At 41.8% G+C, this 25,534-nt stretch overlaps 2 protein-coding genes across 5 annotated transcripts in view; one reads left to right on the top strand and one right to left on the bottom strand.

Annotated features, from left to right (window-relative positions):
• Positions 1 to 4,640, top strand: part of gucy2cb (guanylate cyclase 2Cb) — an 11,903-nt gene extending 7,263 nt beyond the window's left edge. Inside the window, exons 14-27 of the mRNA XM_053856987.1 lie at positions 1 to 35; positions 104 to 208; positions 444 to 530; positions 663 to 795; positions 863 to 1,000; positions 1,265 to 1,341; positions 1,657 to 1,748; positions 1,807 to 1,965; positions 2,860 to 3,052; positions 3,116 to 3,290; positions 3,557 to 3,655; positions 3,720 to 3,814; positions 3,871 to 3,947; positions 4,063 to 4,640. The exon at positions 1 to 35 is cut by the window's left edge and continues 37 nt beyond it. Of these exons, the coding sequence (XP_053712962.1) occupies positions 1 to 35; positions 104 to 208; positions 444 to 530; positions 663 to 795; positions 863 to 1,000; positions 1,265 to 1,341; positions 1,657 to 1,748; positions 1,807 to 1,965; positions 2,860 to 3,052; positions 3,116 to 3,290; positions 3,557 to 3,655; positions 3,720 to 3,814; positions 3,871 to 3,947; positions 4,063 to 4,270 (1,673 nt within the window). The 3' untranslated portion in view covers positions 4,271 to 4,640. The remainder of the gene's footprint in view (positions 36 to 103; positions 209 to 443; positions 531 to 662; positions 796 to 862; positions 1,001 to 1,264; positions 1,342 to 1,656; positions 1,749 to 1,806; positions 1,966 to 2,859; positions 3,053 to 3,115; positions 3,291 to 3,556; positions 3,656 to 3,719; positions 3,815 to 3,870; positions 3,948 to 4,062) is intronic.
• Positions 4,641 to 6,050: 1,410 nt separating this feature from the next.
• Positions 6,051 to 25,200, bottom strand: kctd17 (potassium channel tetramerization domain containing 17). 4 transcript variants are annotated; one of them, XM_053857044.1, is made up of 7 exons: positions 24,772 to 25,200; positions 15,082 to 15,190; positions 13,749 to 13,840; positions 12,381 to 12,527; positions 10,951 to 11,076; positions 10,362 to 10,489; positions 6,051 to 8,747 (listed from the first exon to the last, which is right to left on the bottom strand). In XM_053857044.1, exons 1-6 carry the CDS (start codon positions 25,117 to 25,119, stop codon positions 10,397 to 10,399), a joined length of 915 nt encoding a protein of 304 aa, XP_053713019.1. In that variant the 5' UTR covers positions 25,120 to 25,200; the 3' UTR covers positions 6,051 to 8,747; positions 10,362 to 10,396. The 4 variants fall into 4 exon arrangements, with proteins under 4 accessions (XP_053713019.1, XP_053713028.1, XP_053713037.1 ...); XM_053857053.1 differs by having other exon boundaries at positions 12,429 to 12,527; XM_053857062.1 differs by lacking the exon at positions 10,362 to 10,489 and having other exon boundaries at positions 6,054 to 8,747.
• Positions 25,201 to 25,534: the final 334 nt, after the last annotated feature.

The following is a 25,534-nucleotide window of genomic DNA, read 5'->3' as shown; positions in this document are numbered from 1 at the left end:
ACTTCACTGACACACAGACAATTGAGCTGAACGCAGTGAGACAAGAGAAGAAACTGTGTCTCGCTGCTTGTCCACACTTTTCACCGCCATCGTTGTTTTTCAGATTCTCCAGATAGACTACTACAATCTGACCAAGTTCTATGGCACAGTCAAGTTTGATCACAGAGTCTTTGGGGTGTTTGAGTACGGAGAGCGAGGGTCTCTGAGGGTGAGTTGATTTGAAAAAGCTTCATGTAATCCATTGCCGTCGCAGGCATCAGGGGCCCAACACAGCCCAGGGCCAAGTCGCTTCATTTGGCCTGTCTGTCATGCATCTCTTCATTACACACTTGTCTGGGTTTAGGTTCGATTACTGCTTGGTTTTACTCTTCCTGTGCGAATGAGACCAAGTGATTTTGCTGCATAAAAGGCACGTTTTAAATGACACATCTCTCTTTCTCAAGTATGTGCTGAACGACAGGATTTCATATCCCGACGAGACGTTCATGGACTGGGAGTTTAAGATATCCGTCATGTACGACATTGTCAAGGTGAGTCTCTTTTCTTCATCAACTTTGTGGATGAAAGCAGCCTTTGATACGTGATCATGAATACAACATAACCTGTACTCTTTTAGTTAATAACAACAAATCACACGTCAACCTCCTGTCAAACCTCTCCAGGGGATGTCTTACCTCCATGCCACTAACATCCAAGTCCACGGGCGTCTCAAGTCCACCAACTGTGTGGTGGACAATCGCATGGTTGTGAAGATCACCGACTTTGGCTGCAACAGCTTTCTCAGCCCTGGACGAGGTACACCTTCATGTTTGCTTCTCATTTCATTTCATTCTAAATTCTCGTCCACCCGTTCTCTCTGTAGACCTGTGGACGGCTCCAGAGCACCTGCGCGCACAGGGGACTTCACAGAAAGGAGACGTCTACAGTTTTGCTGTCATTGCCCATGAGATCGTCCTGAGAAAATCTACTTTCTACAGCGAGTGTTGCTCTGACCGAGCAGGTGGGCCATAAACAAACCGTTTTTCAAAGTCAGGAGTTTGGTGATTATTTTCCTTTTTAACTTAACCAGAACTGTTCCTGACCTGCTGAGATCTTTGCTAAAATAAAATAACACAAAATAATTTTATATAAAAAAAAAAAGTTGAACATAAATAAGACCACTCTTTAAAATGTTAGTTCAAGAAATATTTAAAATATACCTACTTTGCCTCTTGTTATAAGACTGATTTTTTTTTACATTTGTCCTGCAAATGTGGATCAACAGAGAAGCTGTCCAGGGTCATCAATTCCTACTTCAGACCAGATCTTAATTTTGAAACGGCTTCAGATAAAGAATATGAGGTGAGTGCGCACTATACGTCCTCAAAAATATCTTTTTTCAGACATTAAACTGTCAATAGACTGACTTTTTCTCAAAACTGCATTCTTTTATTTCCATAACAACTAGATGAACACTGTTGTTCTCATAAAGTCGCTGTTTTAGTCTCAGGAGTTGCTGTTCACTTATTGATGTCTGGTCGTTGACCCTGAGCTGCTGAAGCTAACAGATAACTATTCAGTTTAGGCTGTAAATGTCCTCTATGCTTATTTCACCATGTGGTTTTGTGTCCTTAGCCATTACACCCCTTTCTTCATTTTTTTTTTCTCTTTTAATAGGTGTACATGTTGATCAAGAATTGCTGGGAGGAGGATCCTGAAAGGCGGCCGGAGTTTAAAAAAGTTGAAAACCTTTTGGGGAAGATTATCAGGTTGGTTAGTCAAAAAAGGTTTAAAGCAACTATTAATGCATAAACTTGTTCCATTCAGTAAAATTCATAACCAGGACAACGAGAGCTACATGGACAACATGATCCGGCGGCTGCAGATGTATTCCCGGAACCTGGAGCACCTGGTGGAAGAGAGAACAGCTCTGTACAAAGCTGAGAGGGACAGAGCCGACTGTCTGAACTTCATGCTTCTGCCAGGGTTTGTTTTCTAGACTTTTTCTTTTGCTGCCTCCACCAGACAATAACAGAGCTACACTCAAGAACCTCCAACTCTAACCACACAGTATAATGCTAAGACTATTCTCTCACTTTATAATACTAGAGAAAGCTTGTTGTCATTTATGATCGTGAACATCCATCTGAAACCCTTATGTGGGCTTGTCAATGTAAGATGTACAGATGTGACCTCCATATGAAGTGTAACCAAAAGTTTACCAGGGAGCTCAGCGCATTAGTCATAAAGAAATTATGATATAAGTCAAATATGGTCCAAACTGATATTTGATCAACAATAGAAGAACAATGTGCAAACAGAATACACGAGTAACACAAGACGTCTTAAGTAATAATATATATATATTTTTTAAATCATGTTTTACAAGTAAAAATGTTTTTTAAAAGGTGAAAATTCCACGAGAAAGAGAAAAAAAAGAAAAATGCAATTATGTTTGAAAAAAAAATGAATAAATTATTGGAATTATTTTATAAGAAAAACAATACCACCTTTTGAGGATAATCCAAATGAAAGATTAAAAACCTAAATATTCTACTTTCATTTTTCATTTTTCTTAATGATTTGAAATTTCATTAAGGTGACACGGGTTGGTAAAATGAAATGGCCCAGCGTGATCAGAGGGAAACTTTATATTTAAGCACAATATCCGGCACGTTGAAGTAGACTTCCTTGTTTGCAAGGCTCACAGGGCCCTTGAGCTGAGAACAGTGAGCTGCTTGTTCAACCACTCACCCCAGAGCTGTCACCTCAACATGAACTTGTGCCACACTTCTCGAATATCTACAGCTCTTTATACCTGAAGCAGACGTGCGGTGTGGGTGAAGGTGTTTGGTGTTGATTCATGCCTCCTGTGTCCAGCCCGGTGGTAAAGAGCCTGAAGGAGACCGGTGCAGTGGAGCCAGAGTTGTACGATGAGGTGACCATTTACTTCAGCGACATCGTGGGCTTCACCACTCTGTGCCAGTACAGCACACCCATGGAGGTGGTGGACATGCTCAACGACATCTACAAGGGCTTCGACAGCTTTCTGGACCACCATGATGTTTATAAGGTCCAGATGTGAAAGGTGAAAAAGTATATTCAAACAAGCTTCATGCTTGTTTTCCTTACACAGGTGGAGACCATTGGTGATGCCTACATGGTGGCATCTGGGCTCCCCAAGCGGAATGGAAACAGACATGCGGTGGACATCTGCCGTATGGCCTTGGACATCTTGTCTTTCATGGGAAGCTTCCAGCTTCGTCATCTGCCCGGGATTCCCGTGTGGATACGCATCGGAGTGCACTCAGGTGAGCAAAGACTGTGAGTTGGATGAAGTGTAGCGAGCAACAAACATAGCATAAAGACTTATCATATATGAAGAGAGAGTGGATAAGGGAGTAGAGTAGGAACAGTATTAGCTCTAGCGTGATGTACTGCCATTGGCAGAAGCAAGAGGAGTAAGGGAGGGGCACAAAAATGAAAGGAGTTTGAAGTTGAAGTGGATAAAGATGAAACGCATAAGAGGAAGATAAGACGGAAATAAAGAAAAGAGTGTGTCTGTTGTCACGTGCAGGTTTGTGCGCTGCTGGTGTTGTCGGCGTAAAAATGCCCCGGTACTGTTTATTCGGCGACACAGTCAACACAGCGTCACGGATGGAGTCTTCGGGCCATCGTGAGTAAACTCATTTAGAAACGTGTCGACTGGAGAATGAAACAACTTTACTTTGACGCTGCAGCGCTGAGGATTCACGTCAGTCAGCCCACCATTGACATCCTGCAGAGGACCGACTGCAAGTTTGAGTACGAACTCCGAGGAGAAACTTATCTGAAGGTGAAGGTGGTTTGTTAAGTTCAAAAGATGCAGAGATGTGACCAGCATGTCTGCAGGGTAAAGGGACCGAAATCACCTACTGGTTGACTGGGGAGACAGGGAAAGACTATGACCTACCGACCCCACCCACAACGTGAGTTCGCACACCTCTAACTCTTCACTCCAACCAACTGTCAGAAGCTGCTTTTGCCATGTGACTTTCAAAGTTAGGTATATTTTAAAATGAATTTTTGGATCCGCATCTTCAGAGAGAACTTCCAGCGGCTACAGCAGGACCTGGCCCACATGATAATAGCCTGCCTTAAGCGTCGCTCAAGCGGTTCTGTACGGAGGAAGAAGACGCTTTCCAGTCAGAGTGACGTCGACCACCACCATCACAAGGTCCAGTCTGAAACTGACCCACCGGAGTATCTGCATCTGGCTAGTGTGGACAACACACTCAGTACGTTCCTGTAGTGCAGATCCACTCTGGACCTCACTCACTGGATCTCAGAATTGGACTTGAACTCTTACCAGCTGAAAGAGAACAACCTCAACTAGGTGCCGTGCAGTGTCCAAGATATGAAGATCAGTCGCTGCACCAACACAGGCTCATGCAAAAATACATCTGAGAAAAAAAAAACTTGCAGATTTATTTTTTTAACCTAAAGGTTTGCTTCATCTGTCCTGGTAAAATCACTGTTGTAAGCCTTCAGGCTTAAGTTAGATGTAGTGTATCGGCGTGAGATTGCTCTGCGTCTACTGTGTCTTACTTACTGCACCGTGGAACAGGAAGTGTATTGTGTTTAGTAAAAACAAACTTTGACAATCCACCTAAACATTAGAATCTGAGGCTGTCCGCTATTGCGAACATGTATAAAAATGTTTCAATATATCTTGTGTCAATTTTTCTATAAAGAAAAAAAAATGAACTTGAATGCACCACTACACTTCGAGTGATGGAGGCTCATGTGGCTTTTCACATAGTACTTTGAATAAATCCAGGTATGTCACACATGCTGTCATGTTACTCCAATTATTAACATACAGCGGTACCTCGGTTCTCGACCACAATCCGTTCCAGATGGCCGTTCAAGAAGTGAGTTGTTCGAAATCTGAATCGATTTTTCCCATTAGAATGGATGGAAAAAGAAATAATGCGTTCCAAGCCTTAAAATAGGCTTTTGTAGGAGTGAATGTAGAGTGTCTGCTGCAGGTGGCTGTTCCTCTATGTGTGTGGCCGCTGCATGTGGGAGGGGTTGCAGAGTGAGTGACGTCTCTCCAGAAGTGAAGAGGTGCCCGGTGCGTGTCCAGCTCTGAATGTGCGCTTCTGTGCAGCTTGGCTGTGACAAAGTCATAAACCAAGTAACGCTCTGTCCCAGACTCGCCTCATCCCTGTCCCAGCTCCAGCCCACAACAGGACATCAAACCCTGGAGTGAGCGCTCCAGCCTTGGAGGTGTGGAGAGCGAGCACCTGCCCTGTGACACTCTACCACGGTCCAGTGTGGAGACAGGGCAGGTCTTACACCTCAATATGAAGAAAAAACAGTCAGTGTAGCTAACGGGACACGTCTGCATACAGAGGCTGCGTTATACACAATAACAAAGCGTATCGTGGGTCAGCTGATCGGTGCGCGCACGTTGTTTTTTCCCGGCTTTTTTCAGGGGCGTTCGAGTTCTGGATTTTCGTTCGAAATCCGAAGCAAAAAAATCTCGAAATTTTTGTTCAAACTCCGATTTGTTTAAATTCCGGGACGTTCGAAAACCGAGGCACCACTGTATTTGTCTTCAGGCACCATATCCTTGATTATATGTTGAAGGTTGTTGCTGTTCGATTCCAGAGATTTTAAATGAACCCCTGCCAGTTGGATGAATATTCTGTCACCCAAATGTACTTGATCCCGATGAAAGTTTTGCCATATTTTATTTTTTTGCAAATCATTGTCATGCAGATTGACCTATAATTGACTAAGTCCTGTCATGTACCAGTTGGTTTTGGAGGCCACCACAGGGCCTCACTGAGCTGTGTATCCCTGACATAACTTGATTCAAATATCCTGCTGAATCAGCAAACTCCAGTTGTTTTCACATTGGACAAGCTCCTCAAACTTGAGGTGAAAATCTTCAAATACCACACGCCAGCAAAGCTGACGTTTGCTTCAAAGGGATGGATCGTTTTAACTCTGTCAATTACACTGCAGCGACCATTGACCACATATAACAAGAAACAATTCACAATCCTGTCCTTCAATGCACAATATGATCATTGGTTTTTTTTTCCAGAAAAAAAATTCTCACTAATCCTTTAGCTCAATATTATGAGCGCTCAGTTCACAAACCAGGAGGTAAATCCCTACATGCAGATTATGTAATGCGCCGCTAATGATTACCATTTCCTAGATCAGACCAAAGAAGCTCAAATATTGCCATAAAAATTGTGCGTGTTTGAGTTTCAAAAGTTGTGGCTGCATAACACAGACACAAGCAAATACAAATGACATACAAGAAAAACAAACAAAACTAAATTCTTGGCACTTTCAAGATGTCAGTTCTCAACATTGTTGGCATCAAAGTCAATAACAGTGTTCAAAACTGAACCAAGAAATAAATAAACCATCACATCTTCCAAATAATGTTCAGTAGCCCAGTCATTAACACATAGTGGAAGACATGGAGTGTCCACTGTAACTAGCTCAAGTGCCGTGAAAGGAAGCCACACTTCATCTCTGTGCTTCTAAACTGTCATTCTGTCAAACTGTCTATGTATGATATCATTTTCCAAGATTGTACTGAGGGGACAGAAGTTCAGTCCAAACCAAAGTGGCCTCTAGCACATTCCGTGTTCCCAGTTTGAGGGAGCACTTAGAATAAAATGTGTTACAGCCAGAAATAATTTAATGTAGCAAGCAGTGGAAGCAAAACACATGATACAAAGGAAAGTTTTTTTATTTGTTGACAAATGTGACTTCCTTTACAAGGATAAAAAAAACAGGCAGATAAATGAAAACATTATTAACAGCTCAGTTGAACCAAAACAAATTCCAAAAACAGCTATGTTACATTATCCGATTAGAGTGACTTGATTTGAGTGTTACTGGCAGTTCCGCTTCTTTTATATCAATCTGGAGACGGTGTTTTTGTGCTTGTCACAAAAGCTACAGAATATGTCCACCAGAAGGTGTGGCTCTCATAATGTTCTTTAAGGAATGCGAACACAAGTGTTGCTGTCGGTTTGTGAAGTCATGTGACGTGCAATGGCAGTTATTTGAGTTAAAAAGTTTTGAATATATTGAGGCTTTTAGGACAGTCGAAGCTCCCATTATTTTATTAAAAAAGAAGAAGTTTTACGGATTTTTTTTTTGACGTACTGGAGCATCACAGATATAAGTCATTAGCATAAATAATCACAGACAAAAACGTAATTCCTCAGGAAATGTCAGTGATCTGACAGGATCAACCGGATGAAGAAAATGAAGTCCTCGACTGGAACACGCCTATGAGGAAACAACGCTGAACATGCAGGTGGATTTGTATTTTCCCAGAACATTTTGTGATATGGACAACCGACAGCGATTATATAAGTTTGTGTAAAAAATTAAAACTTATCAACATAAATCACACCGGTATAAAAGAAAACCAGCATCCAAAGAGAAAGCTCCAGAATAAATTACAGCAAAATGTACAAAAACAAAAAAGGAAGGCATTCACCAGACACTTGATCCGAACATGCCCCTGCACCTCCACTTGGGAAACAAATCGTCAAAGAAGAGGAAGAGAATGGTCTACATGCTGAACTTGATCTCAATGCACACTGTTGTTGCAGGAGTCGTACCGTTTGAAAAAGGCACTGAATGATGCAAAGGACAGTTCCTGAAAATAAGATGATGTGGCGTTTTTCTGCGTCAGTCGTTTGCATCCACATTTTTAAGCAGATTAACTACTATGATGGGAAATATTTTAGCTCACTCACTCAAAACTTCCAATGTCCAACTTCCTGTAAAATTGAAGAGGATTGTCTAACACAATTATGCTACTTTTAAAACTATTTCCCAGCATCTTTAGGGGTCTGTTTTTTTACCTTGAGATAAGTTCTTGACTTCAAATCAAATGCAGTCAGGTGAGGTACTGACTCTCTTTTTTGCAGCAGCAGCAGTGTAGTGTGTTTGGATCATTTACAGGTGTACACCAACACCCCAGAAACAATTGGCTCTCTGAAAAATCCAGTTAAATGTAGCTGCTGATCTATTCAGGGCAAGGCCAACTTCACATGAAGGCCGAAGATACATGAAATTTACACTTGTGCATTCAAAAACTGAAGCACAGTATGTATATTGTTTAAGCTACATCTAGCGTCATAAGTGGACAACGGCTTCCCGGAATGAACAGAACTTATATTCTTGTTTTTGTGATTAATTTTCCGAAAACCTTGAGAAAATTTGACAGCCGCCGTTGTTGTTCTAGTGTTGATCAAATATTTCCGTGAGCTGATGGATCCTGATTTTGAAGCCTGCACTGACTTTTTTTTTATCTGAGCTTCCACTGACGCCATCTGGTTGTATATTTTCACAAACTTTGAATTTGTGTGTCTCGCAAATGATGCAGCACCGACACGTTTCGCTTTACATTGAGCAAATGGCGTCGAAAGTGCAAACGTTGACCTGCATTAATGCATTTGTCCTACAAAAGTAAGATTTAGAGACACAGCACAACATCAAAGTCAGCCAGATGAGAGTGACTCAGCAACATTCAGCTTCTTTGGTTGTTATTACTAAGCTGCCTTTGGCAATGAAACAGCACACATGATGGTTTCAACTAAGATAAATGACGCTTGAGTTTTATATTGCTGCAGCCTCTTCTCGTTCCCGACGTCCATCTGGTGCAACACGTAAACAATGTTGTGGTAAGTTTGGAAAGATTAAGTCTTCTACATCCTGGACCCATGGATTTGGAACAGCTGCGAGGAGAACAACTGGTGAGTGACTTCAGATTTCAACAGAGCGGGATGATGGTGAGGATGAAATGGTGATGGCATGAGCAGTGGCGTGTGTGACATGGACAAAAACTGTCTAGAAAGAGCGTGTGCCACTCTTGGCTGTGTCGCCAGTATTCACACAGACCAGAAGGACATTGTGCGGCACTAAAAGGTCAAGGAGATTCCATGTCGCAGCATTTGGTAATCAGAGCTCGCACGAAGACGATCGATATCTCCGCTGCACCGCAGGCTGTCACTGGGACACACAGCGTCCAGTGACTGGGCCATGCCACAGAGGCAGTGGAAACTGAGAAGCATCTATTGCCAGGTCGCTGTCTTGAGGAAATGCCAGAACTTCATTTCACCTGCTGCAACTAAAAATCACTACTCCCGAGTCGGAGTCCTGATGGAATCTGGGTTGAACACAGTGTCCTCCGTAGGCTGTGAACGACGGCAACAAGGCGCCTGACTATTAGGGATTTTTTCTTTTTTTTCAGCTTATTCTAATGCATTTTAATAGTATATGACTTCAAGCTAAAGCCCGTATTGTGCTGACACAGTGATTATTTAGCCTCCTGTATATCCTTATCCACAGGAGTCTAGTGTGCAATGAAGCTTCCCATTCATTGAACAGAGTGAGTTCAGCAACACCTCTCACCGCATTCAACTTGACTACATAAGATGTAACATAAAAAAGTGAAAACAGCTTTACTTCTGCCATCATGCGACTACCAAATCCTCACCCAACAACGACAGGAAAAAAAACGCACCAAATTAAAAATGTTGAATGACCTTCCATAACCTTCCCCAGCAGGAAGACTCCTCAGCTAATACCACCTTAACAGGGTCAACCGTGATCTCTGCACCAATGCAGCTAGAATTAGGTTGAGAAATGCTGAAATATAGTGGACTCCCATGACAATCGGATGCTATCATTCTTCAACAAGCAAAAATCAGTAACGTGCCTGCAATTGCTGGTACATTCATGACCCAAAACAATGCATTCATAAAGCTTCATAGGTTTACAATCATGTCTAGTAATGAAAACAAGGTCTGTATAGCATTATAAGTGGTGGACACACAAAGTAATGAAACACACCTTGTTTCCATTATTTTGTCCAACCCCTGTATGTGAATAACCCAAACCCATGACACTTTATTGTCTTTACAAATGTCCTGAATTAAGCCTTATAAATTTATTGCAATGTCCCGTGAATTTACCACTTTTCCATAATAGATGAGACCTTTTGGCCTAGTGTGACAATCTCCATTTAAAAAACCTATTATTACGCTCCAGACTCACTAACTATCTCAACGCTATGGCCACCCCTGGGTGAAACTGTGAATTTGAGTCGTCAAAGTTTCAGTCATGTACGAAGTGGAAATGAAATCATGGTGAAAGAACTCACAGTTGGACTGCTGATACAGTAATTGAGATCCATAGTTATATCAAAGTATCAAAAAAAAAGACAGCTGAGCTCAAAGATTCAGCCATTGCTGCGACATGAAGCACCTTGAACCCTGACATCACACACATGCACTCGCACACACACACACACCGATATCAAGCAGGACTAGCTACCAGCAGATTCTCACCCTCTTTTTGGAAAAATGAAACACTCCCTCCTCCCTCATTCTCTAAGCCTCTCATTTGGTGTGGTCTCTCTCCCTCCCTCCTCCTCCTCCTCCTCCTCCTTGGATGCATCTTCCTGCACCTCCGCAGCCTTCAGAGAGCAGGAAGGAGGGAAGGGGGGAAAAAAATAATGATAAAACAAAAACAAGAAATGACAGAAACATGAACACGCTGATGAGTGTCAGTGAGCAGAGGATGAGTTATTTCAAGGTCTGTATTTTGACAGAGCGATGGAGGAGGGGACACCGAAGATGGGAATCATGAGTGTTGGTCAATGACATTTGAAGGCGAATGACATTTGGAGTTTCAGTGGTGAGAGTGGGATCAAAGAACTCTTCAGACCAGCAGAGACACCAGAGAGGAAACGGACACCCGATGAGTGCCAGTAGGCACGTGTGAATATTTTTTTGAAATTATTGGTTATAGTTATTCTTAAAGTTTTACACTGCATCAAACATATTTATTTTTTGATAGGATCAATGTGTAGTACTGGAAAATTGTCTGGTGTGTGTGTCTGTGTGTGTAACATGATACAGAGGGGGCAACGGTCACCTTGGTTTTGTGGCTTTGTTCAGTAGCAAGTCCAGACCCGGGTGTGTGCAGCTCCTTGGAGACGACACACAGGAACTCAGCCTGGTCTTCGGTGCCATAGCTGTAGGACGAGCCGATGTTCACCATCTACAATACAGCGACAGCCGGCAGACGACAGACAGACAGACAGGGAAAGACAGCGTCAGAAAAGAGAGCAGACTGAAGGAGCAGAGAAAATGAAGCGGGGGGAGGGAGGGCGGCGGAGGGGTTGCTCGTGCATGCTGGGAAAGGAACACGAGTGCTGGACTCTATCAGAGGCTTCTTCCAGTAGTTGGGGGACTGCGAGCAGCCTCAAAGCAAAGCTGTGCAGCATGCACCAGGGCTACGCCAAAAGCAGTGAGAGCCAAGTACCACTGACTGAAGGACAATTAAGGACAATATTTCAAACCTGGGCAAAGATTTGTGTCCTGACCGTTTCAAGTGAGTGTCATTGCATTTGTACAGTCCAGCAGTGAATAGTCTCTGGTGAAAACATATTCTTATTCAATATTATTTTATGCACTTGAAGAACATTTGCATTAATTCCCCACCACTGTTACCTTCATTCATTTTTTTCTCCCATTAAAAAAATCTAATAAAAAATAATAATGTATATATAATATAAATATAATGGCAATGTAGAAATGTGCCAAAAGTACTACTGAAATTGTATGTATAAGCCCATTTTTTGGAGAAATTAAATTATCTTTCTCAGGTGTAAAATGTCATCACACATCATACTTACAATTATTTATAATATACTTATAATTTGTAAATTATTAACTTATTATAAATGGTAACTAATATTTATTGTGTTTTCTTCACTAAATCTAAGTAGAAAAACAGGTAAAAATACAAAAGCTTGCTCAAGTCTTCTTTAACTTGGGATCCGGGTTCCTGATCCTGGTCCCTGAAAGTTGCTACTGCAACAGGGAATCACTTCAACAGAACATCAAACATAGGAATTTGTAAGAGGAGCATTTACTGTGTTTTATGCAATTTGGGATTTGGTTTATTCTAGTGTATCAGTGCAAGTTAAGAGCACAAATAACACATAAGGAAAAGAAGACTGACATTGTGACATGTTTTAATCGGCAATCTCTTGGTGTGACTTTAAAGATTCTTGACTTCCCTACGATAGGAGTCATGGGTTTGTGACTTGAAAAGTGCAATCCAAAAAAAATCACAAAGATGTCAGTGAGACATGGGCAGACATATTCTGAGACTACTGTGGATGAATTAAAACATATGTGCAGTCAAGCAAAATCTTAATTATTAAGGTCTAAAACTCAAGAGGTTATGTGTGATTATACTCAATATTTTGGGAGTGCACAGGGGAGGGGGCGGGGCTGAGCTCAAGGCCAAAGGGGTCAAAATTGAAGGGTCACAGCAGCAGCGTGAGTCCAACCCACAGTCCAGAGCAGTCCGGTGCGGGGCTTTCTGCAGGTGCGCACGCTGACCTGCTCAAACTTCCAGCCATCCGACATGGTGGAGACCATCTGGGTCAGCTCCTCCTCCTGGCACTGTAACACCCGGTACACATGTTTCGGGGGTACCTGCTGGGGAGCACAAACAAGAATGGGTCAGACGACTTCACGGATGTTGGAAGGAGCGGAAGAAGAGTGGCAATAAAAGTTTGATATTGTGTGAAGCAGTGCACTTGTTCAGACTCTTGATGTGGAGGAGGAGTTACATCACCCCGTCTAATTTAGGCACTTTGCAGCACACATGGGGTGTAGGAGTATGTGGGAGATTCAGGTGTTAAGAAGCTGAGCCAGGCAAGCACACACAAATCTGTTTCAATAAATATAACTATTTTCACCTAGTTATTACTGGTTATTACTTCAAGAAAAACAAAATTAAAGAAAATTGAAAAAAGACATTGCATCTATACCACATTTCCACATTTTGTGCACTTCCAGGATGGATATTTGAATAAAATTGACTTATATGAAACAATATACAAACATTTTTCTTAAATGTCACGTCAAAATTATACTTCATGCTTTTATAAATATACCTTGCTGACAGCACTTGGCGTTTTTCATCTCGTCCTTGCAGTTTAAGAGAAAACAAATCTATTTCACTTATGCCTTCTTTCTTTTGGCTGGAACGTCCCAAAGTCACAGTATGTCATGTAGTTAAACCTTAACTAACTAGCCAGTTCATTGGTCAAAGTTGGGGATGTCCTATCTGTACTCTTGCAGGCAAAACTTGAAATTTCATAATTGAAAGCTGTGGCGGAAGCTCAAGACACATGTCCTGAAAGAAAAAAAAATTAAAAGTGGTTGTTATGGTATTATGTTATGGTATGGTATTATGATATTACCGGCATCAGCAAGTACTTAAAAGCCAGTACTCATACGGCAAAAAGGGGTATTGCTTACTACAAAAAAAAAACATGGAATCTCAAATCAGCGTGGACACAGTTTCTCGAGTAATGCAGAGAATGTGTGCGCATAGGTTTGTGTGTGTGTGACCCCACAAAGACAGTGTGACAAACCTTATCCTACTTTGTGAGGACCAATTCTTGACAAAACACTGTCCTGGTGAAGACTGTATGACACTGTGGGGACATTTGGCTGGAACCCATTAGGTTAAGCCTCTATTTGAGGATGAAGACTTCAAAATAAGTGGGTCATTATAACTGTGTTGATGTTTGGTTCAGAGTCCTGGTTAAGGTTAGCCATGTGTTTTGGATGGTTGGGTTTAGAGCAATGATAAAGCTCACGATGTCCCCACAAGGATAGAAAAGCAAACATGTGTGTATCTTCACGTACCTGCGTGGCCTTGGAGTCCCTCTCTATGATCCTCTCTTTGATGAGTTTGATGAGCGGTGTGATGTTGTAGAACTCAGCTTCCTCTAGAACTCCTGGAATAAGAGGGAGAGGCTGAAACAAATTCATTTTAATGTCATAATGGAGGGCAAGTAATCTACATCTATTATGAAACCCTTAATATGAATGATGTATTCACAACAGCAACAGTTATTAAATAATCCATGAGCTACGACTGGCTTTCTCACTGCTTCATAATTTCACTGTGAATAATGATTCGGGAAATTGCATGTCAAAGTGCCTGCTGTTTTATTCAATGACAAACTCGGTCTCCAAATACGTCACATTAACTATAACTCTATTTGTATCACTCGGATTTTAAGTCATACATAGGTATTGGCCTTATTTTTATCTTATCTTCCTCGTAGGGAGAAAAAACCCCTTCAGAAAAGTCTTTTGCTAAAGCCGCTCAAGGACAGAGCACCTCCGTTCATTTCTTCACAAATTGCTTTTGGGTTAGCTTTAACACACTCCACATCGACTTCTCCTCACAAGCTCTGAGAACCATTAGAGAGAGTCCTCTCCTGAAGTGTCCTGTGATGACTCATAGCAACTTCACGCCCACTGATGCTTCCTCCACTGTGCTACACTGATGGAAAGCAACACTAATGTGAGCTATGGCTTGAACAAGCAGGTGAAATCATATTGCTCATACATGATGCCACAGTGTTGACCTGGCTTCCAAGAGGATGTGATCCAGTCCTCTGTTCTTTGAGCATTCATCACGCTAATATCAGGACAGGGACTGAGTTGCAAACCATGTCTTCTACTCAGTAATTGTGCTTGTACTCTCCTGGGATTGAGAGAGAAAATACACTGAACTATTCACTAGGTAGTATATGTTGAGATCAGGAAATCGTGGCCCAATAGCTGTAGGTATCTTCATACAGCCATTCACAGATCATAATGTTGGCAGCCATGTCTTGTGAATATACTTGAAGTCCCATGAGCAAGGGGCATAGGAGAACTTTGACCTTTTCATGAGATGAGTGACTTGCTGTTTAACGTGACATGGATTACATGTCACGTCACCATCAGAAAGCATGAACAATCTGGCCTGAGGGCACACACTGGTTACCTCACTGGAATGCAAACTCATGACCTTCAGCCACACAGTCATCATTGCTAACCAGCTGGCGAAGCTATGACTTCATCCCCACATCCACTGTCTGAAGAGATTGTCCAGCTATTTCCTTGAATACGTCTGATAAACGGTAGCCTACAGAAACCTCATGGATGCGATGCTGGGATTTCTTTTCACATACAGATGAGTTACCTTCTTCTGCTAGTTCCTTGTTGTAGACCAGTTTGCCATGTCTCAGGTAGTTGAGGATGGGGCCAAAGTAGGTGGGGTCTCTGTCGATTACATACGCCCCTGTCTCATCCTGTAACACAAAAAGAATCAAGCTTCATCACACATTACTTCCACTCAGAATGTTTTTGTCCAGAATCGGCAACACTGCTTCTTTTCTTTTCCTTCTCAAGCAAATATGTGACAGCAAGCTGGACAGCATCATTCCCACTCGGCTATTTTAAGAGCATTAAAACTGGCTCAGCAGTTGACTTTAAACTCTGTGATGTCATGTTCCAAAAACAAGAGGCTTTATATTTTCCCCTGGGGAGCTGCTGCCACGTCAACAGATGCTCGCTGCTGGGGATCAGCCCGCTGTCATTACAGGGGAACTGCTGCTGGTGACATGCTAAAAAGAAGAAGCGCTAAACTGCTGCTGAAGTCGCCTGGAGAAGACAGTTCTGATGTCACAAGTCCATATAGCCCATCTACACACCGTTCCCCTCGTGATGATGCCTTCCAGCAGAGGCTCTAATTTAAACACAAAAAGCATCATTTCAGCTAAATGCAGACAAAATGTACAGCCCTGGGGCAGAGTTCTGAAGGATGTGGGAAGAAAAAGGGAGAAATTGAAAAGAAAATGTGAGGAACATCAGCTGCTGATGTGGCATGCTTGGCTGGACTTCCACTTTGGCAGAAGTACAGCATTTCAGAGGCTGAAAGTTCTTGGAAATAATATATAAAAAGAAAGAGAAGTAAATAGCACAGTACAGTATGCAATATTTCATTAAACTACTATATATCATTGTACATACAATGCATTTTTGTACATATATATTGTACACGTTTCATTATGTGTGCCAGGACAGCAGGAGTCTCTTTTTTCATTATTTTCCTAAATGTATTTCCAAACCTAGTTTTGAGAGTTTGAGTTTGTTAATTTCTTTTCTCATTTTGCTATTTATTTGTTCTTTGAAAATAATTTAATTCACTCTCATGATATTGTTAACCTACCACTACAAAAAATGTGATATTAATCATAAAATATCCAGTCAACTGTACAAACATGTCCTCGGTTTTTACGCATTAAGATATTAAACTAAGCCAGACCTATAATACTATCATTCTCACATCATGGCAACAATTTGCACCCATCATATTTTGGAAAAAAATAAATATTATTGATTCTGGGGGAAATATTGATATTTCAACTTTTTCAATGCATATGTGAACCTTTTTCTTTACCCACCCGGAGAAGGCGTATAGATTAAGACATTCTTTAATGAAGACAACCATTGGTTAGTTTTGTCCTCTGTTAATTCTCCAGAGAGAAACAACAACTGTAAATGAAGGCATGTGATAGATCCCCCATCAAGTTTGCATATGTAATAGGAGGACATCTTGCTGACATCCAGTTCTTTTGAATTCGTCATCTTGTAGACTGGGATACATTTCTCACCATGGTCAAACCAGCTCAGCAATTTCACTTCTCCTTCCAGTTTTCTTTATTCATAACACCAAACCAAATATTTAGAGTAAGTATAGAAAAAAAAACAACATATAAAGACAGTCAACGTCAGTCAGAGCGTCAAATAAAACGGGGGTTCCCACTCCTGCTCCATCACTATGTTCTCACAAAATAAAATGTCACATCACAACAGCAACATTCGCTGATTTGATCGGAAATATTAACAAAAATGAAATGTTGAACGCCTCTTTCCTTGGCCGATACAAAGCCACAAACATCTGGGAATGCTCTCACATTCTCGGTCACCATTTCGCACAACCACAATTTTACCCCAAAAGACAAACAATTTCAGTACCAGACAAAATGAACAGGCAAATTTGTCTAAAAGTGTTTCGAGCGTGACAGCTCAGCATGGAGCAAGTGTATCATCACGTTACTGTGTTAAAATCTGTGACCACCCGCCATGACACAGACACAGACTCTGAACCATGGCGGCTGCAGTGGAAGGACTGGCCTCATCATGATGACATGTCTTGACAGCGTAGGCGTGGCAACTCTCATGGAACACTTCCTGGATGTGTCAATGCCAGAGCTTCAATGCACCCATGTGTAGGGAAGTTAATTTGATTGGAAAAGACCCTTTTCTCTATTTAACCAACAAAACTGGTGTTTTTGAGTGGATATGCTGGACCCAACTTGGACAGTGATACCCGAGCACCTGGAGGCTCTCCTCCATGCTATCATGCCATTGTCCGCACTCCGGATCACAGTTAGCTTTACATGCCAACTCCATGCCCCGTGATGCTGGTGTCCCCCTGGTGCTGAGCCGGGAGGAACAGAGGGGGGAATTGCGCAGGGCACATTGACAAGAACTGTCCGTCATTGTGGGGTCTAGCTGATGGACGAGCTGGCTGCGGGACAGTGAGGCACGATGCTAGTGCGGAGTCATAGCTAGTGGCAGATGAGACGGGATCCAGCTCTCATTCCACGGTCTCTCTCACTCTCGCTCTCCCGGTGCTGGGCAGCACATTTCCGGAGACGAACTTGCCTATCCTTGCTGCACAAGGGAGCAATTCCATCGTTCCTTCCTGCTCAATGCTATCAGGTTGCACAGTGATGGACTCTGACTGGACTCACTGTCTGTTGGACATTTGTTTAATTTTATTTCTTTATGTCTTACAGCATATTTAAATGTTATGTTGATTTACAGCCACCGGAGGATGGTCTCCCTAAGGAGTTGCTCTCCCGCCGGAAGGTCGACACACGCCGTGCAGGAGTTGAGCTCCAGCAGATGCTTGAACCCCAAGCACTTGTGGGTGTCTCCAGACACCAACGCCGCCTCACACGAAGAGCAAGAACGATCCATCGAAGTAATCCACAAAGCGAAACCAATCTTCCACTTCCACACGTTGCGTTTCCAAAAGGGGACGAGCAGTGAGGAACAGAGGGTTTTATTGGGAAAGGTGGAACCTACCTGGGCGGAGAGTGAAGGAAATCAACTCTCAGGCGGAGCAGGTATGACAAAGAATATGTTGTTGCTTTGTCCATGTCAATAATGATCAGTGTTTGTCTTTAATGCGTGTATGGTGCTGTAACAACCCATATTTCCCTATTGTAGGAAGAATAAAGGCACTCTAGTCTAGACTAGACTATCGACTGGTCTATATACAGTATCACAGAAAAATAGCAAATACATTACATTTTAGATTTGAGATCTTTGATTCTGCAAATCAAACACTTTATCAAGGATCCAGACTTGTGTTCCTCAAGGAGATCAAACCATCATCTAAAGTTAGCAGGTATATATATATATATATATATATATATATATATATATATATATATATATATATATATATATATGACCTGGGATCAGAGAATTCAAAGAAGACACAAGAGCTGTTCGTCATCCTGACACATTTGTTGCCATGCTGTTATTTTGTCTGCTCCTTCCGCGTCATAAAACAGCTTTCAGCACTCAACATCTTGAGTTTATTTAAATCTATTAATAGACGTACTCAACTCCAGCAGAGTCACTGACATGCCTCTGGAACAATGCATAAATATGCAGTCCTTTCAGCATCTAATAATGGTCATAAATCGTCTACAAAGTTGAATCTGTTGAATTACAATGCTAAATAAGAGTACAGAAATGTAAAAAAGTAAATCAAATCCAGCATATTACTGTAAAAAGTGAGAATCAGAAACATGCCTCTGTGATGTAGGAGTAAGATCTTGTCTGCTCATCCATTACAATGCAGGTTAAAAAAGGGTTTTCCACTTGAGTACCAGAGAAGAGACGCTGAACTGCTGAACATGACGGCTGGATGTGCTGCTCGTGCCAGTGAGCATGTCATCCTGTACTTCTGACCAAAAGATGAAAAGAACGGGTGACAACAGGGATACACAAGTCTCTATTTTTTTTTTTTACTATTAAATAACAATAATGCTGAACAACACAGTATAGAAAACACTGCAACGTTCAAAGCAAACAAATAAACAATAAAAAAGGCAACATGCTTAATATAAAATGAATAGGTTTTATTCCCTTTTCAATGAATAATGAACACATCAAACTCACAATGTACGTAAACTTCAGTCACTTGTGAAATACCGGAATGATGCATTATAACCTGACAGACCGCTCCATTATTTATGGACTACAAGTCCAGGGTATGGGTATCTGGCATCCAGATTAGCTGCTGATAGAGCACCTCCAGTCTTCAACAACAGAACTCGACTGCTCATCGAAAACAATAAACTCCATAACCAATGGTTTCACCAGCAGGTAGCTCCAGTTACCATTTATTTGGTTGCCTCTAGGTAGCGCTTGAACTCAGTGCAGTGATTTGATGTTGTTTTAACGCTGCATCTGAGGCTGTGGGTACACACGTTGCTAACTGCAATTCTGTTGTCCTTTTCCTGGGCGGAAAAGTATTGCTTAATGACCATTGTTGCAGCTGCAGCTTCATAATTAGATTTTCAGGAGAAATGCCTGTTGTGTTTCATCATTTTTACATTGTAATGTAAAATTTTAAAGAGTAGTAACATTTCTTGTCCGGTATGAACATAAATACAATCATACATAACACACAAAAAATACGTATTATGCATGATTATAAAACAAATAGGCTTATATTTGTTATTTGATCAGCCGATCATGATGACAGCATAAATGCAGATATCAGTGCTGATAAATCGGCTGGCGATCCATCGGAACTTATGTTTGCTCGGACAGCCCGGACACCTGAAGGGACAGACCGGGCGAGAGCGGCTGCAGATAACTGATATTTATTCACTTCTCATGACTAAAAGCTAGTATTTTTACTGTGATCAGTGCAATAAATGTCATAATGTCCCCTTTTAGCGTGTGTCTCAGTTGGCTTGCATCTTATGCCGGTCCACATCCTGTGCGATGAATACAAATAACATTGGGGTAAGGCCTTTGTGGTGTTCTCGCTTCGTGCAACAAATTTTGCAAAACAAATCTCACCTGAAAATGTGACTCATGGTCTGGTGCGACTTATATATGTTTCAATTTCAATTTCATGAATAGTTTTTTGACTGGTATAGTTAAAAGCACATTCTTTAATTCAACAACCCACATTTGTAACTTTTCACTCCATTTGGTTCAGAGAGTCTGACTTGGGGATAAGACTGGAGTTGAACACAATATCTTGCTCATGACTAAGGAACGTCTTGGCCAAAAATCTAGCTCATGGAAAAGACAAGTTCATACACCTCATCTGATCCCAAATAAACACATTTGCCCTGAGCTTCTCTTACTACATATTTCCGAGCAGAGATATCATTAGAGCAAGTCCTGGCCTGTCAAGGATTTCAACGCAAGAGAGAGATGGAGAAGAAAATTATGAGCTAAATATCTGATCACTAACCCCATGATCCTTTTGACAGATTTAAAATTATTGATTACCATCATAGTACAATAAGGTGATTAAAGTTGAGGGTGTTAAGCCACAAACCCTATCTAGGTGTCAAAGCTTCTTACTGAGTAATTGGCCAGAGATAGTAGAAGCCAGCCTGGGTTGTATTACAGCAGAGGTTTGGGCGGCGGCAGCGGAAGTGCCTGTAATCTTATTAAACCGGTCATATAGACGGACAGTGTCTGTGTGAGTGTGTGTGGGGGGAGAAGTCTTTAAGCAGGATTGAGTGCAGATTTGAGACAAGCTAACACAACTGAGGTATGTGTTGTTAGTGGTCAGATACTTTTGCAAGAAAACAGACGGATAGATAGTTTTGTTTTGAATGTTTCGTACTATTTGTGAGACTAAACTTATTGGACTTTGGACTAGGGGTGTGTGGTATACTGGTTTCATATCACAAAACTGGTGTTTCTGCAATGATACGAATTTCTCAACTATCCTTAACCCAGTGAATAGCCCAAATAATGTCCGGAATGTGGGCAGCGGTGAAGTGTTTCAACCCGCGATCCATTTCACCGCTGTGCACCAACACCACAGGGTGTACACACTGCACAGTGACTGGCTAGAAGAGGTCTAAACACGACACACACGTTCGTGAATGAGCCTGCAGAAGTGCAAGATGAGGGCCAACTCCAGATTAGGAGCCAGCTCCACTCATTTTCCCCATTTTTTTAGTGAAGTCACCATGTTCAAAGTGTAATCATCATCATCACCACCATCGCTGACTTTTTGGACCAAGGGGAAGTGCACAAGTTCTCAGAAATAAAAAAAGCTGTTATCTATTAAAAATATATTTGGTAACATCCAACCATTTAACACCGATAACCAGTCATGAAAATATAAGAAAAATGAGGCCCATTTAATAGTAATTTTAAAAAACTGCTTTCATCACAAGGTGCTTGAGTGATTATTCATGTGATTTAGATGTGAGACTTTAAACATTCCTCTCTCTTGCACAGGGGGTGGGAATATTCAGGCAGCATTAAGATTCAGGAACAGCAATTCGATTCTGAACCGATTATCACATCTTTTCAGATTTCTTGATATCTTACAGTGTCACCACTCACCATTTGGTGATTTTAAAAACAGTAAGAATGACAAACAATTTAACAAATGTATTTCCATCATTATTTATTTCTTTTCTTATATTGCTTTTTTCAAACTAATGAAATGTGTCAACTGTTGACTTGTTCGCCTAAACTTGATAAAAATTCAGGGTTCTCCCCAGCGCAGGGATGTCTCCACCACCTCCTTCATGTTGGTTGAGCAGAAAAATGCTTGAAACATGAAAAAATACACACTTCTGGCCACTCTCTCATGTCTCCGTCGATTCCAAGTAGTTCAGTGTTGACTTGTAAGAAACGCTGAACCGCATCGTGGGTAAACACCAGTATCCCTTAGCGCAAGTCATTCGTTATGCTAATGTGCTAGTGTTAGCGCAGAAGCTTCACGTGTGCTGTGTCATATTCTTATTTGTTGCCAGAGCATTAGAGCACCACTACAGTCCTGGCATACGTACTACATCCTCTTCGATCGGATTCAGTGTGGGCAGGAGATACAGCACAGAAAATGACCGGATAAGAAGATGCGCAGCTTCGAGTGGATGTAGCCTCAGTTGCTGTGCTCTCACTTTATGCAGGCAGCGCTACTCACCGCCCTTATATTATATTATGGCAGAGCTAGTCAGAGCTAATGTGATTGTGCTACCATTGAATTTGTTCTACAAGCTGCACACCAAGGCAAACTGGTGTTCAGCAATAATGGTGTGACTTAAACAATGTTTGACTGTGATCATTAGACTGTGACAAACTGATTTATTTTTTTGCAGGGCATTAAATAGAGAGAACAACATTTTCCATTTTTTAATTAACACAAGTAAAACAGCACGGCAAGCTTCTATGAAAACTCAGGTTGCTGGCACTATTTTAGGTCTTGTTATTACACATTTGTAAGACAAAATCCCTCAAGTGATCAAAGACTTTGACCATGAGCATTCTTTCTGACTCTGCTCCTCAACGCGGTTGTGCTGTTCTCTGAGCATGTGCTTATGATGTTATTCCTTAACAGTATTTTAGAGCAGTCTTCTCTCTCTTTTCTCAAGAATGTGTGTTCATTTGTGATTAACTGTGAATCAACTATGGCTGTAGTGTGATTAATCACAACAGATTTTTTTTAATCTAGTGATAGTCCTATTTACTTTACAAGGTTTGCGCTACATGTAAATGTAGTGTGGCGCACCACCACAGCTTAAATGAGAGCCGTCACGCCTTCAGAAAAAGACTCTATTTTTAAAGATGAAATCTCATGTGAGCAAACATATTCAAATGAAGTGGAAACATCGACACAGTTGAATAACACAGAACGCATCGAGAAGATGGACATGAAGATGATGGTTCTCAGAGTGTTATTCACGGAAAATTCCAGAAAGAAACCTCATAATGACTGAAGTCCGCTGCTCCAGGAACTAAAATTGCACATTCTGGCAAGACATATAAACAAAACAGAGGGGCCGCGTGAGAATGGCAGCAAGTTGGAGAGATATTTACTTCTCGTGATTAAAAACTAGCATTTTATTGTCATCAATTGAGTAAATGTCAAAACATTGCCCTCGGCTTCATTGCTTGTCTATGATTTATTTATTTATTTATTTTGGGAAGGAGGCGGGGGGGCTTGAGCCACAGTTTTGAAAAACCCTGAAGGAAAACCTCATTTTACATTGTATGTTCATCAGTACGATTTTATTTTTTTTTTTAATCTGCATTCAAAAGACACTTTGCGGGGCTGTGCTGCATTTACTGACAAAAAAAAATATTTCCAAAAATTACGCCAGTGCTCCTACTTCTTGATATCACATGTTGATCTTTCTGCAATAACATTAGATCTTTCAAAACCAGCATCAGAATGTCAACAGTGAGCTCGGGGCTAAGACAGGGACCAACCCCCCTCTCGCTCCGTCACACACATATAACGCTCAAATCAAAAGCAGCGGGATAAAAACCTGCATCATTTATCACCAAGCAGCCCATTAGCGTGCCTCCACTCTACATGTGACTCAAAGACACAATGCAAGCCCCTGTCTTTTTCCTTCTACCCGTAAGATGCCAGCTGTAGTGATCCTGGCTGTGCAGCTCCCTGCAGAAGAGGAGGCACGTGTTCATCCATCTGACTCGAGCTACACACTCACCACGCAATGATGCTGATACCCGCACAAGCGGAAGAAGAGGGGACTGGTGAGATGCATGGGAGGGAGCAGGTCTTAAATAAATTAATGGTCACGGTTCATCATTTACCACAGCCATGGCAGGACGGACCAGTCATTACAAATGACTGCTGTGATCTGGGGAGAATTCTTATTATCAGACTAAATGAACAGGAATATGTTTGCCGAAGCATTTGTCTTACTTTGTGGAAAAAGCCGACCACAGGACAGAACGAGGAGAAGCAGATCACCACATCTCCCCTCAGACCTGTGAATGCCTTTGGATTACTCAGCTTCACAACCAAAGATCAGGTACATTAATAATAATAAGCAATTACTCCTAGATCACATTGAATAAGTATAAAGGTTTAGCTCTCCGTCTCCTCGGGGCGTCTCTTAACCTTTCACATCACCCCAGATAAAGGTCCAGGCTTCTTATTAATATTTCAGGAGTTTAATGGACTGTTTCTGTGATAAATGCCTCAGCCAGACCATGTGTAGTGATTTTATTATGGACTGGTATTAAGAAGTAACCACAGATGAAATACATCAACAGGAGATTATAAAGTACAAAAATGTTTACTATATTTGCTTAAATGTTAAATGTTATATTACACATAAGACCCCCATTTCACCAAACACTATATGGAGTTATCCATCTTGCGCGTCCTCTCCAGTCACTCTGTTGTCACAGCCATGTACCTCATCGGTTGTTACCAGGTACTTCCATTCTTCATGCAGCATGATCTATGTCTCTCCTCTCTATGTAACCAGCATTTGCCCTTCCTAACTTTATGTGAAAACCGGAACATATTCAACTTAGCTTCTCATCCTTAGGCCAGAACTACTGTCTCTAAACCAAATGTCTTCCTATAAGATTGTCAATCACACGAGTTGCGGGTCATTCCAACCGGCCTACACTCTCTTCCTCGCTCGTTATCTATTGCTTTGCATGACTGAGCAATTCCAATATGATTTGTTTGTCATTAGTCAGGTATTAGCATATGGCTTAATTGGCGCTAAGAGATTTAAACACGGAGTAATAGGCGGAGTAGTGGACTCACGGTGTCCGAGTGCAGGTCCTGCTGCTGGCACAGCCGGTACAAGAATGAAGTTTGCTCTTTCAGGAGTGTCTGCCGGGTCGTCAGGAACACGGTGCCGCCGACGTTCAACCGAACCCACTTCCCGTTCGTCCCTCCAGTGGGGTTAATGACCGAGCCGTTACCAATGCTATGCGACACTGTCCCGCTGGGTTCGGTCGCACTGGTGGTAGCGGTCGCCGCGCTCTCCCCCGCGTCCGTGTCCTTGTTATTGTTATTGTTGTTGTTGTTGCTGTTGTGGTGGTGTCCCTGCTGGACCGAGAGCGGCGGGACGTCGGCCGGTTCCCAGTCGTCCTCGGCTGTCGCTGCCATTTTAAAAGAGCCGCTTGTCCAAGTGGAGACGGACACGACGAGCCGTCTGCGCCTCGCTTTTCAGTCCTGGCAAGCTCCGCCCCCGACCGCACTGGAGCCCCGCCGAGAGCGTGCAGTCGGTTTCCGGACATCCGGTGACGTCCTTCATAATAAAAGCATGCCAGACTCTATACAATATACAGGTAGTTGCGTTCATTCTGCTCACATTCTCTATCAAGTCATCTGATTTTCCACAGGTCATTCAGTGTTGCTGATCAGCTGTGGTCAGTAGATATTTCGGGTATTCTTAATAATTCCTCATCACGTGAAAACAGAAAAACAGTAGCAGGGATTTTTTTAATTCAACGTATGGGGAAATGAAAATGTAATATCAAGTCATTTTGGTGGTTGAGAGGTAGAGCTACGATGAAGAGAA

The sequence above is a fragment of the Synchiropus splendidus genome, chromosome 1 (assembly GCF_027744825.2).
Source record: "Synchiropus splendidus isolate RoL2022-P1 chromosome 1, RoL_Sspl_1.0, whole genome shotgun sequence".
Taxonomy (NCBI): domain Eukaryota; kingdom Metazoa; phylum Chordata; class Actinopteri; order Syngnathiformes; family Callionymidae; genus Synchiropus; species Synchiropus splendidus.
The sequence above is the reverse complement of the archived record's forward strand: the minus strand, read 5'-3'. Positions and strand labels throughout refer to the sequence as shown.

Coding starts and splice junctions, on each gene's coding strand:
- kctd17 (XM_053857044.1), bottom strand. CDS start 25,119: ATGGCAGCGACAGCCGAGGACGACTGGGAACCGGCCGACGTCCCGCCG. Junction 15,191..24,771: donor AGGACCTGCACTCGGACACC/GTGAGTCCACTA, acceptor TTTGTGTTACAG/GATGAGACAGGGGCGTATGT. Junction 11,077..12,380: donor GCACCGGACTGCTCTGGACT/GTGGGTTGGACT, acceptor GCTGTATTGTAG/ATGGTGAACATCGGCTCGTC.